Source organism: Fukomys damarensis, unplaced genomic scaffold, assembly GCF_012274545.1.
Source record: "Fukomys damarensis isolate Sample0158 unplaced genomic scaffold, DMR_v1.0_HiC HiC_scaffold_20, whole genome shotgun sequence".
Classification (NCBI taxonomy): Eukaryota; Metazoa; Chordata; class Mammalia; order Rodentia; family Bathyergidae; genus Fukomys; species Fukomys damarensis.
In genome coordinates, this window is record NW_022900932.1 from 37,785,328 (window position 1) to 37,802,477 (window position 17,150).

The 17,150-nt window shown below is 38.1% G+C and overlaps 2 protein-coding genes and 1 pseudogene across 11 annotated transcripts in view; 1 reads left to right on the forward strand and 2 right to left on the reverse strand.

The window, feature by feature from the left end:
• Positions 1-17,150, reverse strand: part of Rnls (renalase, FAD dependent amine oxidase) — a 312,949-nt gene that overhangs the window by 144,285 nt on the left and 151,514 nt on the right. The gene's annotated exons all lie outside the window — the stretch shown is intronic.
• LOC104848839 lies at positions 3,767-4,944 on the reverse strand (annotated as a pseudogene).
• Positions 16,726-17,150, forward strand: part of LOC104848840 (transmembrane protein 70, mitochondrial-like) — a 50,648-nt gene continuing 50,223 nt past the window's right edge. Inside the window, 1 exon segment of the mRNA XM_010605018.1 lies at positions 16,726-16,831. Coding sequence (XP_010603320.1) covers positions 16,726-16,831 — 106 coding nt within the window.

Below are 17,150 nucleotides of genomic sequence, written 5' to 3' on the forward strand. Positions count from 1 at the left end.
CAGGCATGCGCCACCATGTCTGGCTAATTTATTCTTAAGTAATTTAAGCAAAAGGTAGTGCATTTATGGGTTATCTAAAACACAGACACAAAAGTGTGGACAAAGTTACAAAATAAGCAAAGCTTAAATAACTAAGATTACTTGGCCCATGGAATGCTGGAGTATAGGGAAGCTATAATAACAATCTCAAAATAGGCAAGGAAATATTATCCAGATGAAGATAAGGGGCTGTTGTACTCAGCTTGGTAGAGTCAGGGATTATATTACAGAAGAAAGAATTATAGTTAGGCTACGGCACAACTTCCTGGCACCTGGGAAATTGGAAATGTTCCTTTTCTGGGGATCTTTATGCATAGGGAAGATGACTACCTTGAGATTGTTTTAGCATAGTGTTCTTGAAGTTTTATGGATAACTCAATGATGTGTATCTAGTGATTTATGTTCAGATCTCATAGATGTGGGTAAAAATAATTGCTTTGGTGTGGACTGCAGATACAAATCTGGCAGACACAGATCAAAACTCATTTCCTTTTTTGATTCTTTCAATTTCCTGCTCCCTTGAACTATCATAATGATCAACATCAAAAAGTTCTTATTAAGCTCTAGGTGCACATGTTATATGGCAGCCCATGACAAATGGGAAACACAATGTCTATCCTCTTGAGGGTCTAGTCCCTCTCTTTATGAAAAAATACAACATGACAAGTCTGACTTATTGTTTTTGATGCTGTTGTAGTCTGGTCTGAGATTGATTCCTTTTTCTATGTCTGTATTCTCTTAGGTTGCTCTATAATAAGAAGGTAACAAAAGAGATGGTTGTGTCATATATATAGATGGTGTATAGAATAGTACAGAGGAGGAGAAACAAGCAAGAAAGAGGTAGGTGAAATTATCATAAGAGAAAAAGAGGGAAATCAGAGTTAATACAATGAAAGAAAGAAGGACAATTCTAGCATCTTTAGTAGGTCGAGAAATACTTACAAAATGCTAGGTGAACAACGATGAACAGAAGTCATAGTTTTTGTCCTCCTACTACCTATTGCAAACCTACCACAGCTGCTGACCTAACCAAGGGATCGCTGACAGAGCTAAGAAGGACAGTTGGTCAATCCTTTGAGAGTTATTATTATGGCACTCCGATTTCAGTAATAATATTCGTTCTATAACAAGTGAAAATCTGTGGGTGCAAAACTAATGACATTGGTGACATGATTTTCAAACTAGTTAACATAAAACAAAAACGCTTCCATCTCAGGAAATCGTTATTAATATGACTTTGCCTCTGCTGTCCTCTCTACTGCGCTGCTGGATTCTCTATATACTTGTCTTTACCCACTTTCTCATTTCCAGCAGTGTGCTGATGAAAGAAAAAGCAAAAGGCAAATTCTTATGGAGATAGTGCCCATGTCATATAAATGGAATTTTAAATGTTTAAACTATGTGTTCCTCGCCTGAGTTAAGGCCATCCAGAGAGGGGCTAAAATATATGTTAATGAGATAAATATTGTTTTGTGGGAAGAAATGTCTATTTAGAAATCTTTTATTTTTCCATCTTTTTTTCTTTTCTTCTTTTTGCTTAATCTGTAAGCATTTTGCAATGTGATTAAGTTTCCTCCTCTACACAATTTAGATAATAATACTGTTGCTATGATCTGAATGTTGGTGTCCTATGAAGTTCATATCATGATATGAACTATTGTGATAGCAGTAAGAGTGGAGCCTTTTGGGAAGATATCCTCTTAAATGGGATTAGTGACCTTCTAAAGAATGTGGAGTGCAGTTGTGCTGACCTTAAGTAGATGCTATCTCTGAGAAACAGGCCCTCCCCAGACAATGAATCTATTAGGTTCTTGATCTTGGACTTCTCGGCTTTCAGAACTATAAGTAATACATTTGTATTGTTTATAAGATACTCAGTCTAAGATACTTTGTTATAGCAGCCCTAACAGACTAAGAAACTGTATTTTTAATTTGATGTTTTTATAATATAATTTTTTTATTTGGAAAAGGTTTTGGTTTTGTTTTTCGAACCCCCCTTCTTCCAAACATGATTTTAGTTGGATTCTTAGTAAATTACATTTTTCTATGAAAAATTTGATTTGTTTTAATTGAGGCTATGGTTCATTTTTTTAAATAAGTTGCTGAGAATAAAACTTTAATGGAGCCCTGTTTCTCAAAATGCAATCTAAAGAGATAGGAAAATATAATTCTGTTTATAAAAATGTGACTTTATACCAAATTAGTCAAGTTATCAGGAAATTATATACAATGTAAAACTTTTTTACACATATGGTGTAGAGAAGAACAAATAAAATTTTGTTCACAATATCATTTAGTTATTAGTCAAATGTGTACTGAGACCACCATTTTGCATTTCAAGAATTATATATGAGTATTTTTATAGAAATGCAATTAGGAAGTTAATTTAATTAACTTTTTTCCACTTGAGATCCAAAATCAAGAGGGAACATGTGCAAGAACATACATTTGAAGGAATTAGAAATGCATCTCCACCCTGTGCCATTAGAACAAAGCACATGTACTAATATTAGATGAATCACGATTCCTTTCTTACTTCTGCAAGAACCATCACATATATGAATCATTAATTTCTTTTTCAAATGATTTAAATAGACCCCAGAAAGACTTTGTGAGTCATCAAGGTCTCTCACTGGATGACTTTGTATTTCATGTTCTCCATTTTCCTACAAGAAAAGAGTTATAGAATGCAGGCCATTTCTTCTGTATCTGAAAAAGTCTGTTACTTAACATTTTGCATAAATCTTTATATATGAAAAACCCAAAATATAAGTAAAAAGCAAACTAAAAGATATGTAATAGAAAACAGGGAGATAGATCTTTTTCTTTGGTACCGGGGATTGAACTCGGGTTCTTGTGCTTGCAAGGCAGGTGGTGGAAGCACTGAGCTAAATCCCCCGCCTTGAGATAGACCTTTTGCTAAAGGAATAAGACAAAGACAAGGAGGGAGGGGAGGAAGAAAGGAAGGAAAGGGGATAAACAAAGAATTTTAATATGTATTTTGTTCATGTATCGATCCCCCATGATGAATGTAATAATTATGCAAACATGCCCTAATAAAAAAAGATTGTCAAAGAAATAAAGTAGAAGAGCCCAAAAATCCCTCACTTTTATGCACATAAATGTCTGTTAAATTAAGTTTCTAAACATATTCGGTGGTGAGCAAGTAAATTAGTTGTTTAAAAGCTTTTCTGGTGTTTAACTTTTTTTTTTTTTAAATAACTTTATCCTCCGTCAGAATACAAACCAACATGCTTTGGGAGGGAAAGGAAGGCAGTAGTCCATTCCGGGGCTTACATATAAGAAAGGGAGTGGGATTCAAGGACCTCAGCCGGCCGGGACAGTCACAACCCTAACACCCACGTATAAATCTCTTTTTATAAAAAAATATTTCCAGGGCCTACCTGGCTCTGCTCCTACACAGAAAGGGTTAATTTTCATTTTGTGACATCCAGATCACAAAGACGGGTAGTGGGTAGAGGCAGATACTGGAGGGCAGGAAATGGGACAAGTCAATACATAATTAGGGCCCCCCCAATATCCAGAAGAGTGGGGGGACCTGGGTGTTGTTCACTCCTGTCCCCAATCCCTGATGTGCTGCTGGGGTCCCTTCCTACTAGGGGACAGTCCCTGTCACTCAGGCCTGAGGTCGGCCCTTTTCCACCACAGCCCCCTCCCCAAATGAGAAGCATGGAGAGCTGGAGCGTCCTCCTGTAAGGAGGGTGTTTCAGGGGCAGGCCAGTTGTGGGGTCCCCCTTCGGTTCCTGACCAGGCGGTAAATATGGTGCTGCACCCCAGGCTCACTGGTGGAGACCTCAAAGACATGGGCGGTGCACAGCAGCAGTTCCTGGGTGTCTGTTGTCACCACCTGCAGGATGGTGAAGTTCTCCAGGACGCTGTTCATCATGTAGCGCTCAGGCAGCTGCCGCAGTCTGTGCAGGAAATTCACCAGACACTCGCATGTGGGTGAGCGCAGCAGGAGGTACACGAAGCGCTGTTCCTCCAGCTGGGCCCACTCGTTCTCCACCTTCTCCACCACCTGCTTGCTGAAAGAGCAGACCTTGGAGGAGCAAGTGAGGGTCATGTGCTCCAGACTCTCGTACGGGCTGCTCACTCCATTGAAGCCACCGCTGTCACTGCCAGTGCCTGCCTCCTCACTGCTGGGGCCTCCGTTCAGGTCAGCCCAGAACTTGATGAGGAAAAAAGCATGGGGTGGGGGGCGCAATCATACAGCTCCTGCAGACCTCCCTTTTTCTCAGGGAATTTGTGGTAGATCTGCTGGATGTCCACGCTCTCCAGGGGGGTAGCACCAGGGCTGGGACAGTGCTGGCTTATGTGGACGAACAGGTGCCTCTGGTGAGAGTCAACTGCATCTGGCGGTTCCACAAAGGCTGAGAACACCACCAGCTGCAACCGGGCAGTGCCCAGGGCCCGAATCTGCCAGGCTGGTGGACCAGCAGGACCCAGTTTGGCCTGCAGGGAAGGTGTGGAGATGAGCTGGGCAGAGGACATGGTAGCCATCGTCTGGAATGCCTTGTCCTTGGAAACCTGGTCCTTCAGCGTGGACTGGATTTCTCTCGATTTCCTTCGAGCCAAAACCTGGATGTGACTAGAGACCTGTTTCTGAGTCCGGGTCTTCCCAGTTCTGAGTCTGATGTAGCAGGCAATCAGTTCATTCCGACCATATATCTTGCTTCATCGGACAGGATGATTTTCTGGCGGCCACAGGGCAGGTAGATGGCCAGTGCCTCCTGGAAGCTCTGCTCAATGTCGGGACTCCAGACACCCTCTGCATCTGGGCCGCCATCCCCCAGCCCCCTCGCTGTCACCCGCCCTCCTCACTGCCAGTCCAGCTGCTGCCATCCTCCAGGGGGACCCCAGCCCGGGGTTCCCCCATCTGAGCCTCCCGGCTTCGGGCTGAGGAGCCGCCTAAATTCATTTTTGATGACTGAAAATTTTGTTATAAGAATCTTTAAAAATTTTCAAGAGAAATTGCCTTAAAGTTTGTGAGCTCAGCTCTGCATACTCATTGTAAAGAACAGGCTCTATGTTGTCTTAATATTCACTGTAAATATGGAAGACCAATGAATAATTTCTTTAAAGGGTTCAATAAATATTGTAAGCTTTGGAGGTCATACAGTCTGTGTTGCCCTATTCAAATCTGGTATTACATTAAGAAAGCAGTTGTAGGCAATATGTAAATTAATGTATGGCTAAGTTTCAATAAAACTTTATAAAAGCACAGGCCAGGCAGGATTTGGCTCACTGCGTTGTGTAGTTTACCAACCTTTGATCTAGCTGCTGGCAATACTCATGAAACAGTAGGGAATACAGTAAATTAAACTAAGTTTAATAAATGAGAAAACATTAAAAAATCTTCCTTTTTTTGTTTTGTTTTCTTGGTACTCCAAATGAAGCTCATAAGACCCTTTTAGCAGTAATTAAACATATTAATAGCCCAATTAAATTACAGAATTTGAAATTTTGATCACAATTTAACACTATAATAAATGATTTTAACCTATGATTGTTTTGATAATTATTTCTCACGTTTTTATTTGTTTTGATTGTATCCTCAGAAAATAAAACTCAAGTTTGGACCATATTGGTATAAAAGCCTCAAAGAGCTAATTTTATGGAATTTTCAGGTGTGTTTTCTTGATATTTTGTTACTAAGTTTAAACAAGAAAGGTGCTGTGGCATCTGAGGCTAAATCATAATTTCAGTTCCAGGAATTCACAAAATAAACAAGTCCCCATCCAAATATAATGAGGTGTACTAACTAAATTCAGGGATCAGTGCTAAAATGAGAGATGTGATAACACATCACTGCGATTCCCAGGAGTCTTGGAGAGAGTTAATCATGAAAATGCACATAAAATTAAGAATCATAAAAATGCATATAGAAACAAATGATTTTAATAATATTTTTCTATTGATGCTGGTCTTAGGTGAGTAGGTTCAGAATCATTTTGCAGATCAGGCTAAATGCCAGTGACTCCAAAAGACCAGATTATTCGCTATAATACTTTCTGCTGTCTCTCATCTATTTAAACAATTCTATAGGTGTTAGTCAACTGGCCAACCTCAGGGCAACCCTGTGGCCTCATCTCACTCTATGTGCTGCAAATAATTTATGTGTGAGCATTTGGTCATTGCTTCACGTTCTAGAATTTACACATATCTTTATATTTTTCTTTGCTTTTGAAAATGTAAAATCTGTTTCCTCACTGTACAATAGGGAAAATATATATGTTGTACACAGTATTTCTTAGGCAAACTCTAATGCTGTTTTATACTGCCTTTGTCATTGATATGCAAATCTGCCCAATTATACCTGGTTGATTCACTTTCTCATTCAGATCGGCTCAAATCCTATGTACTGTTTTCTTTTTTTTTCCTCCTCACTTCACTCTATACCCAAAACACTAAAACCTGTTGTTTATCTAAGTAGGCCCACAAAAATGTGTTAAACAAATCAGGCACCAGACCATATGAAACAAACTAGAGATCAAAGATACAGTTGCTCATGGAGAGCAAACCTAATTTGGAGGACAGATAAGCAAAAGTAATGGTTAAAATCTAGGTATGTATTAGAGAATACTGAAGCACTTCAGAGGGACAGTGACTCTATCTGCTTTAGGAAGTATTTAGAAAGATGTAATGGTGAGCTAAATGTCAAAGAGCACATGGAAGTTATCCAGATAGAGAAAGAGAGAGAAATGTGTCTCAAGTAAACTAAGTCATGCGCAAAAGCACGGACATGTGTGAGTGCAGAGTACTCTGAAAACTGCAAATCATTCAACCCAATCAAAGTGAAGGGTGAGGTACAAGAAATGAACTGGGGTTACATCATGCTTGGGAATCTGGACTTGATGTTTCTCTTACAGGTCTCTGAGCTCCACTGATGAATTTTGAGAGAAATTATTCAGATCAGATTTGTCTTTTGGAAAGTCCACAGATGGGGAATGGAATAGAGCCACGAGGGGCTGAAGGCCAGGACTGGTGCGAAGGCCTGAAGGGAGAGGAGATGAGGTGGCCTGAAGTATGTCAGTAGCCATGTGGATGGAGAGAAGGCTGCAGAATGAAGCTACAAATATTGCATTTACAGGTGAAAAACTTACTTGGGTTAAGTTATTTGTTCACAGGATAACAAAGGTGAGATCTGCACTCATTTCTCTATAAATTCACTAAATTCTACACTTAATAAAATTTTGAAATACATTACATCACTGATATGAAAGCCTAGTGTTGTAGTCTATTTTTGGCTGCCATAGCAGAATATTAAAGACAAATATAAAGACAAGAGGTTTATTTTGTTTTACAAAATAAAGGAGGAAGCTGGAAAGCTCAAGATCACATGGTTGTATCTGGTCAGCTTCTGTCAAGAATCTTATCTTGATCTCTTCTTCTGCCCTGCTCATTTTCATTATTTTAAATCAAAGTTCCAGCTTTAATAGCTTTTATTGCCTTGCACCTTTTTTTATTAGCCCCATGTAAAAACTGGGCTTAACTTCCAACATTCCCTGAATTACATTCATTCATTTATTCTATGAATATTAAGCACCTGCCAACAACATTGTTTTGGGCACTGCAATGATAACGAAGGGCAGCTTGTTCCCTGAGATAGTGCAATCCACCTTTTTTCTGGTTTTTTTTTTCCTCCTGTTTTCTTTTTTGGTACCAGGAATTGAACTCAGGGCCTCATGCTTGCCAGGCAGGTATTGCATCCCTGAACTATATCCCCTGCAGAGTGGAGTCTACTTTTAAGGGTTTCTTATCATCTTGGTATTATACTGATTTGATTTTATATTAGTTTGATCTTACATCATGTCTACTTCCTATTTTTGATCTTATACGATCTTCCTCTACAACAACAAATGCTCACTGCTCTATCTGTAGCTTAGCCCAAATTATCAAGCACTTCTGAGGTGAAACAATGGGGTTGTATTTTCCACTGACATTTAAAGGCTTCTTCTTTCATCTTTCAGATACCTCTTTTCTATCTTCAGCGGTTTTTTGACTGGCAAATCAGACTTGTTGTCTGTCTCCAATTCTCATGCTAAAATAGGTTTTGAATGATTTATCTGAGTAAATGGGATCCACTGTATTCTCTATTCCTCATTCAGAGATGAAGTTTCCTCATTTCAATACATTCTACTCACTGAGTGTAATAGGCAAGTTATAGAGAATTCTGGCCTTTTTAAAGAAAATAGTCGCTACCATTTTATCTGTGCCCAAATTAAATAGAAAGCACTTTCTACTTGAAGACGAATACAAATATCAATTTCTTAGTCATGCTAATTGCATAGATACACACTTTCCATTTTAAAGGAACTATAAGGGATTTTTTTGGTTTAGTTTTGATACCTGGTTACCATGAAGCAAATATTCTGAATGTACCTGAAGAATTACACAGAAGGCTTATAATTTGGTCTTTTGTTAATTTAAGACTCATAATTTCATATCCAAAACCTAGATATGCCATTTATTAGATTGTGTTGATTGGTGTTTTTTCAATCTGTTCCCCTTGACTGACTGATCGATACAGTGAACATGATGATAATATTGGTTTGTGTGCCTACAGAAACACCCAAAGAATAAAAGTTAACTTCATACAGATTTATTAGTTATGTGATTGAAGAATTTACTTGATGATCCTAAGCCCCAGTTTTGCCATCTGTAAAATGGTGATAACAGTCCTGTCTCTTTGGGTTATCGTTAGGATTAAGTGAGATGTGCAGGTGCAGTCCTTAGCATAGCAGTTGGCACATAGGAAGTACTGTCATTGTTAACTATCACACTCTGTAAAAGCTGCTGGTTCCTAATTTCCAGACTAGAGTGCTCATGGAGTGGTTAACCTAAAAGTCAAGAACAGGTAGAAGAAAAAGGCATTCCTAAAGTTTCCCAGCAGTTCTGGTCCTCCAGGGATTCTGCTTCCTGTGTTGAATCTGACTTTCACACGCTTCTGTGAGTCTGACCTGCAGGCTTCCTTCTGCCTTGCTCTCTTGCCATCTTCAGTGCTGAGAGTAATTAGCATGAAAGAACCTGTTTTATGATCTCCCATGACCCTGAATTTCATTCTTGTTTCTGTATTTGCTTCCCAGCAAATCTGCCTTATGAGTTGAGACATGTTAAAGAATTCTCACTGTCGTTTGCTTAGATAAAATGATACAGAGAATCTTAAGTAGGGAAAGGTTTAACAATTATTCAATCAATGTATGATAACCTGACCTTATTTTTCCCTACTTGTGAATTCATTGGCAAAGCCTATTAGATATTTTTGAGGACTTTTATTTTTGTGTCTGTTTTTCAATTGTCTTACAACAAGCATATGCCATTTTTACACACACACACACACACACACACACACACACACGCCTATAATTCCAGCATTCTGGGAGGCTGAGACAGGAGGTTCACAAGTTTGAGCACAGCTTGAGCAAGTTAGCATCTTAGAGCTTGTTTCAAAAAAACAAACACTACCATATATGCAAAAACAATCATATTACCCCTTTACTTAAAATTTGACTTGTTCTACCTGTCTTAGTTTCCACTGTGTCGAACCTGGGATAAAAAAGGGTGGGGGCAATCTTACAAATATCCTTATGTCCCCTTATTGTAATGTGCTAAATGGCTGTGTGAATTCTTGGGAACCTAGAGTATTAGAGCCCTGAGATTATCTTTCTCAGTTAACATCTGGGGCTTAATTAAGGGCAAAGGTCAAATCTTAAAGAATTTTATGTTTATTGTTTATAAACTAGATTCTCATCCTGTGTTGCTCTATGAGAATTTCCACAGGGGAGGTTTCTGAATTCTTTTACAGATTTATTTCCCTATGGGAAATCTTACAGAGTTATATAGGATGAGAATCTGGCCTTCCTAGGTTTTATGAAATGTTTAGAGAGGGAAGTGGGAGCTCAGCTAAGTTATTTTTATTTTCTACTCTATTTATGTAGGGGATGTACTTTTTGAATCAAGATTTTATGTTTTAAAACTCCAGAGGATCTTGAACAGTAGGAGCTATCGTTTAATACTGTATAGTAGTCCAAAACTTGGATTTGCACATGTGGTTTGAGGAGACAATTCCCAAACATTTTAAATTTAGCATCCTTTTACATGCTTCCTAAAATTAGAGAATCTTACTATAAAATGCCATATTTAGGTTGGAATCTGGACTTAAAAGCCTTTGATTAATGAAGTGGTTCTTTTTTAATTGACAAGAGTCCACGTTTATGGGGAGCTGTTATCAGTAAAATTTTACATAGTGCAGCTGTAAATAGTTTTCCATGTTAATTTGACAGGCAAATATAAAAGTGGTGTAACAATGTGAAAGATAATACAGCATGTTTCCCAAAAAAGGTCAAAGCACCAACAGTATTGAATAAAATGGTATTCTTGTTCCTCAACACCACTCAGTGACCAGCTCCTGAAATATGAGCTATAGACTCTAAACACTCATGTAATATTAAAACAGTGCTGAGGACTTCTGCCTTAACTTCGAAAACTTGGCCACAGGGTGAGGAAAAACATTAAAGCATTCTTCAGTTTTACTTAATGAAATTTCAAGCTCAGGATGTCAGCAGGTTATTTTCTCTAGAATTTCTATGATTCTGGCTTTTGGTTACCCTCATGTGTCATAATTTTATGTACTGCAGAAACCCTTTTAAGATTTAGATATAAACACTGTTTTATGTGATGGTGTTGACATTCCTGACTCACTTAATGTGTTATATAATTACTCAGTTTCTCTTTCAGAGTAAAAAATCTGAAATGGATTTCTATGAACATTTAAAATAATACAAATATCCATTTAAGATTAAGCAAAGGTTTATAGCAATTATCTAGTAAGTTCAAAATAGAAACAGTGAGCTTTTGTCCTTTCAAAAAATTTCTTAGTACCAGTAGCATCCATGTTTTGGTTTTTATAAAGCTACACATTCAACAGAATTTTTGAAAATTGTAAATCTGTAGCTGATACATGTGTTCTCTCATTTGCTTCCTGCAACATCCTGGTAACTAGAGACAATAAATTCTGATTTGCAGTGAAGGAAATAAAGGCTCAGAGGTAAAATGACTCTTCTCAGTTTAGTCAGCTGATATTCAGAAAAACTGGGATTTGCATCCACTTGTGACTCTTATGCTCACTATAAAATGGCATAAAAATTTAATAGAGTATCTCGATCCATGAATGCTCTTGTTGGAAAATAATTTGGTTTACAAAGATAAGCATTCAGTAAAATTTTATTTTTGTTTGCAAAGCCTGCATCAGATGACAAACATGACTGCAGCTACCTTTTCTACACAATCACAAATGTGGGCATCTTTTCTAAAATCAGAGAAGAAATGAAGTTTGTGAATCGAGGTACCACTGTATTCAATAACTTAGACAGCATGCATCATTAGTCTATCCTATTGTGTTATTCCTGTGAACAGTTAAACTATGATGCTATAGAAAATAACAGTGCTTCTTCAACTTTGGCCGTTCAAAATGGCAGTGTGTGTTTTGTCAGAGGCTTACAAAAATCTGACATAAAGATTCTCCTAAATGAATGGCCCAAAAGGCTCTGATTTAAGATAAAGATCAAATATACAGTCTCCTTCTCTGTCTCCATTTTCAGTGTTCTCATGGAATTGCACAAGTGGTTCAAGTAGTCAGGATGTTAAGTTGGTTAAACATCTCTGTCTCCTAATACTTATTGAGCACTTTCAGGGTATGTGTGTATAAAATGAAGTATAAACTACACTTAGTGTTTATGTTCCCGGGATAAGAAGCCTTTGCAAATGTTATAGAGAACTCCAGGAGTTAGAGACTGAGGCAGCTAATCTGCAAGTTTCCAGGGAAGAAACCTTTGTAAAAAGGACTGTGTTCTCGAGCAAACTATAAATAGTCTCTTACAAGCAATTGCTAAACGACCTTCCTCTGAGAAGCTGGCCTACTTTTTCTTACTGTCTCTTGCTCAGCCTTGAATCTTGAGCCCCAGCTTCAGCAGAGTTGCTCTACGGCTGCATTTGTCTATCCAGAGGAAAAGCATTGGGTTAGAGGCCCAGGTTCCTCAGCACTCTCCAAATGCGACAGTACTGCCAACATTTGCTAGCCTACTCTGGGCTCAAAGTGCAGCATTATTAGGCCCCTCCACCTACAGACACATCTGAGGACAAATAATGCCTCTGCTATACGAATGGTATTTCAAGGGGATCTCTGAGCTTTGTTTGTTTTCTTTTATTTGTGTTTTGAGATGGTCTATGTAATACAGGCATTCCAGGCTGGACTTGAACTCTATGTAGCCCAGGATTGCCCTAAACTCACGGCAATCCTCTTACCTCAGCCTCTTGAGTGGTGGGATTACAGGTGTGTATCACCAAAACAGTTCTATCCAAGCAAATGCTTGCTTCTACAACCTTGGGATTGAAACTGATTGTGGTCTACAGGAAACAGGAACATAGGCAAGAATTGTGCCTTAGAGATCATTCAGATGGCCACTGCCAGAAGACACATGCAAGTGGTCTGTTGGAGGAGGCCACTTTCTTAGGACATGTGTATTCCTCTGTCCATCTCAACCTCTCTCTGACTTTTCCATGGAGGACAAGGGGGTTAGGGAAGCAAAGGAAAAGAATATTGAATGCATGCTTTCTATTTTTCTGTTTCTTTTTTTAATAGCAAACATTTCTTGGTACATTTTAGGCATACATAATAGCACACATCATAGGGGATTTACACCTGGATATACATGGTACATCCTGCCTCTTTTTTCCCCCTTTCTCCCTCCCCTCCCTATGTACAAAAGCTTTGATCCCATTTTTTCCTTCCATTTTCACTTTTTAAACTTGTCTCTTCCATGCTTTCTCCCTCCCTCCTCCCTTGTTCCCTTCCCATTTGAACATTTTATTCCCGTTTCCAAAATGCTTTCTAAATCTTTATGTTTACATTCTAGGTTTAATCCCGTTCTTTCTTACTTGTTTGCCTTTTAAGAGTAGCAATCAGAAGGAAAACACCCTATTAAAACATACAAATTCCTTTAAAAAACTCCACATATTTAAGTTATTTCCCATGTTTAGATTCTGAAGAATATTCAACCACACCTTTTCCTTATCATCCCCTTTGGGTGCACCAGGGACACTTAATAGAAAGAGCACTGAGTTTAAAGTTAGAAGGGCCAACCTTGGCCATAGCTAAATATGTGATTTTAGTTTTCCTTCATGGCTATTTCATCTTTTGTAAAACAGTAATTTAAACTTATCTCCTTGGTTTTTATGAGAATTTAATGAGATCATATATATTAAGTAGTGTGTTCATAGGACCACACTCCTGCCAACTCTCAGGGATTCTTTTGGCCTGAAATTGTTGGCCTTTTCAGCTTTTGGCTACATCACTCAGATCTCAGCCTCTGTTATCCTATCACCTCCTCCTTTGTGTGCTTCTTTTAAGGATGTTTATCACTGTACTTAGAATTCACATGGATAATCCAGTTTATCTCAGGCCCATTAATTTAATCACATCTGCAAAGATTTTTTTTCAAAATAAGGTCACACCTTAGGACACAGGGATTAAAATGTGGACATATTTAGAGAAGTGGAATCAGTCAATTTATTTCTCCAGAAGTTGAGCACTAATGCTATGTCTGAAATAGAAAGGCATGGTTTGACTGTGTTTTTGAAAGTCACTCGTACCTGAAATGATCACCTGAATGCCTGGCTACTGGTACTCAGATCAAGATCATACCACAGCCAAAATAGAAATGCCCAGTCCCAATGTCTGCAAAAGACTTTTTATATGAATCAATTTTCACTGCCATATCCCTAGCCCCTGCTGTCTATTCACATTTGAATTTATGAAGTGATCTCCCAATCAGATCATCTGCTTCCAGTCACTCTCCTTTCTAATCCACATTGTGTTCTTTATTGGCGTAATCTTCCAAGAAGGTTATCCCATTGTCCCACTATGTAAGTGATTAATCAAGGTCTTCTGACTGCTGTTTGACAATGTACAGAAAAAAAAAAAAAGCCAATTCTGTAACCTGTCACCGAAGACTCCGTACAATCAAGGCATAACATATTCCTTCCTTTCCTGCTCCACACAGTCAGGGCACTTATATGTCCCAACTACATTTCCTTTCACTTGTGCTTCTAGTCCTCTTTCTACCCAGGATGTTCTTTAGCTTCCATTCCTTCTCTTTTAAAAAATGTGCTCACAAAAGTTCTCTTTATGACTCATTATACAAGGTAACACTGTTTAGCAACTTGTCTCTGATTTACCTATCCTGTCACCTCATAAAAATCTTTTTCTAGGTGCAACACATGTACTGCCTGTCTTCAGAGGCAGGTAACTTGATAAAGACAAAGCTTTTTGAGAGAAAATGCTTTCTTAATTGACTTCTGCTCCATTGAAAATAATCCCTTAAACATTAAATGATAGCTCCCAAAACTAAAGACAATCTTCCTATAAGAAGAATGAGATGCATTAGTCCTTGATACTTCATTTCATTTTCTGCTAGCATTGTCTTATTCAATACACTAGTGTTTTAAGACTGTTTTATATTGAAGAATGGGGGATTAGAGTCAGAGGCCTGGAAGAGAAAAAGTAGTTTCTAGAAGGAATATAATTTTGTCTCAGATGGTTATTATTTAAAAACCAATATGGCATATAGGAAATAAAATGTATTTGGCCCTTTTCAGCATTTCCTTCAAGGAATCAGAAGTGGAATTTTTTGATGGCCTAGATTTCCTTTAATGGAATATATGTTGTTGAACCACTGTTTCTTCCAGGCACTTGGGAATTCTAAGGTTAATTAATTTAAACTTCATCAGAAGGATCTGTTTATTATTGTGACTAAACCTCAGAAAACATATTTGATCTCTGGTGCAAAAGTATCCCAGTTTTATGATTTATCCTTCTTTAAGTGAAAAGCTTGATAGATATCCTGTGAAAGACAAGATTTAAAAAAAAAAAGACAATGAAATAAATCACTTCCTTTATCTTGTTGCCATAGTATAGTTACTGCCTTTTCCCAGTTAGCTTCTTAGTTTTTATAAAGAGAATACTTTTCTAAATGTAAGAAACCTTGGTGATGAATCCGTAATCACTGAACACTAGTTGTTTTAAGGTGAGGTAGTCTATTCTCCCCCATGATTCCAAACAATTTACATGAAATCCAATTTCTATGTTTCTCTAGTAGTACTAATGATCCTGAGTTGTAAAAGGACAGCTTGATTAGGCCTGCTGTGTGTTTGCAGATATGCTGTGCATTGCTGACACATGAGCTGCCAGTGTTTTCCACGTCTCTTATATCATAAACACGTGCTGTATTTCTTGGGGCCCGGAGTATTTTTAGTAGACCCTGTGCTACAGCCAGTTTTAAAACTTCTTTAGAAATTAATTTTGTAGAAATGGACAAAGACTGACTTTGTTAAGGTTAATTACCTAGTATTTACATATCTGAAAGAACAGTGAATGAGAGGGTTGCTTCATTGAAGGAGAGTGATGCTGAGTTTATAGGTTTAAGAGTCTCCTCAAAGTAGTAATGCTTATGATTATAATAGATTTAAGTTGGATATAATAATTTTAGAGACTTATGTAAATTCTTAGAAAGTTTACTGACTGAATTAAAAGAGATGAGCTGACTCCACTGGCAATCTCTGCATTTACTTGTTAAACCTTCTCTGTTAATTGGTTTGTTTTAAGATGATGGGGCTACACACTGACATTGTACAATCCTTGGGTTCATGCACAGAGTTATTTCTCATGGGGACTGCAGTGCTGTCTATAGCGGGTGTGGACCCTTCCCCTATCAATACTCTCAGTTATACAACATAGCTGCAGTGTGCAGAGCAGGGACTCTTGAGCCAAACATCTGGGCTTTAGATCTCAGCCACCCACTAAGTATGTGAACTTCAGCCAATTATTTGTCCCTCTCCTGTCTCAGTTTTTTCATCTATCATGTAAAACCTTCTCTTATCACCTCATTTTTTTCCTATAATTCTCCCTTCCTCTTATATTTTCTCTCATAGCTTCTACTACCACCTAGTATGATGTGTGTTACTTACTTGTCGGCCTAATACATTGCAAAGAAAAGTTCATAAGAACTGGGTCTCTGTCTTGCTCACCCAACCCATATAAGAGTGCCTAGCAAGCACCAGGTGCATCACTTAAATTGATAGAAGAATGAATGAATGACCAGAAAATGGAGATAGAGGACACCTCTGCAAAATATCCGTTCTGTAGGATGCCTCTGAAAGACTAACCAAATTAAGTTCATCATTGGAAGAAAGGAAATAAATAGGGAATGGGAAAAAGAAGTTTAATTTAAAAATTAGAAATAGGTGCCTTTAAAAGTTGTTTCACAGAAATAGGTGTCCTGTGAATCTGAGATGCAGACCACAAGAAAAGCAGGATGCCAACCTGAACTAGAGGATAGGTGAAGGAGATGGTTCTATGCCTAGCCGATGACTTGAGGCAGTCTAGACCAGTCTTAAAGAGTATGTAAGATCCCAACACAAATGGGACCTTGTGGATATGTGATCAAGGGCAATTGCTCATAGGGTGATAAATGAAGGAAGCTGCTGATCTAATCTCTAGGCAATGCTGACACATTACTCCGGTGGTAGCATTCACACAATGAATGCATGAAAATACACGTAAAAGACTTTAACACATGGATACAGAGTAAGAAAACTACATAGCACGAGATGCTCTTGGCCACCGGGGCAGAGGAAGTGTCCAGAGTCAATGACAGCCTTGGTCGTTGGCGCAAGATCTGCTGTAATCTTGGCTGTTGTGAGACTTGGAGCAATGGTTGGTAATGTTTTTCTTATTCACCAGGTGTTATGGCTTGAGTTTAGATGTCCCTTGCAAAGGGACAGTTTTTATTTGTTAGTACATGAAATTAGACTCAGAGTAAAGTTAATGCCCTTAATTTACTACTCTAACCCCAAAGCTTAAATCTGATAAAAACAAAAAGATTCATCAAATCAAATAAAATACAGAGACAAAAGATACTAATATAGATAAAACTCTAAGCTGATGTATTTCAGTACATGAAATTGTCCTCACTCACAATTACTGCTTCATTGTGTTGCACTTTATTTTGTCTTGTAAGTATGTTTAAGGTAGT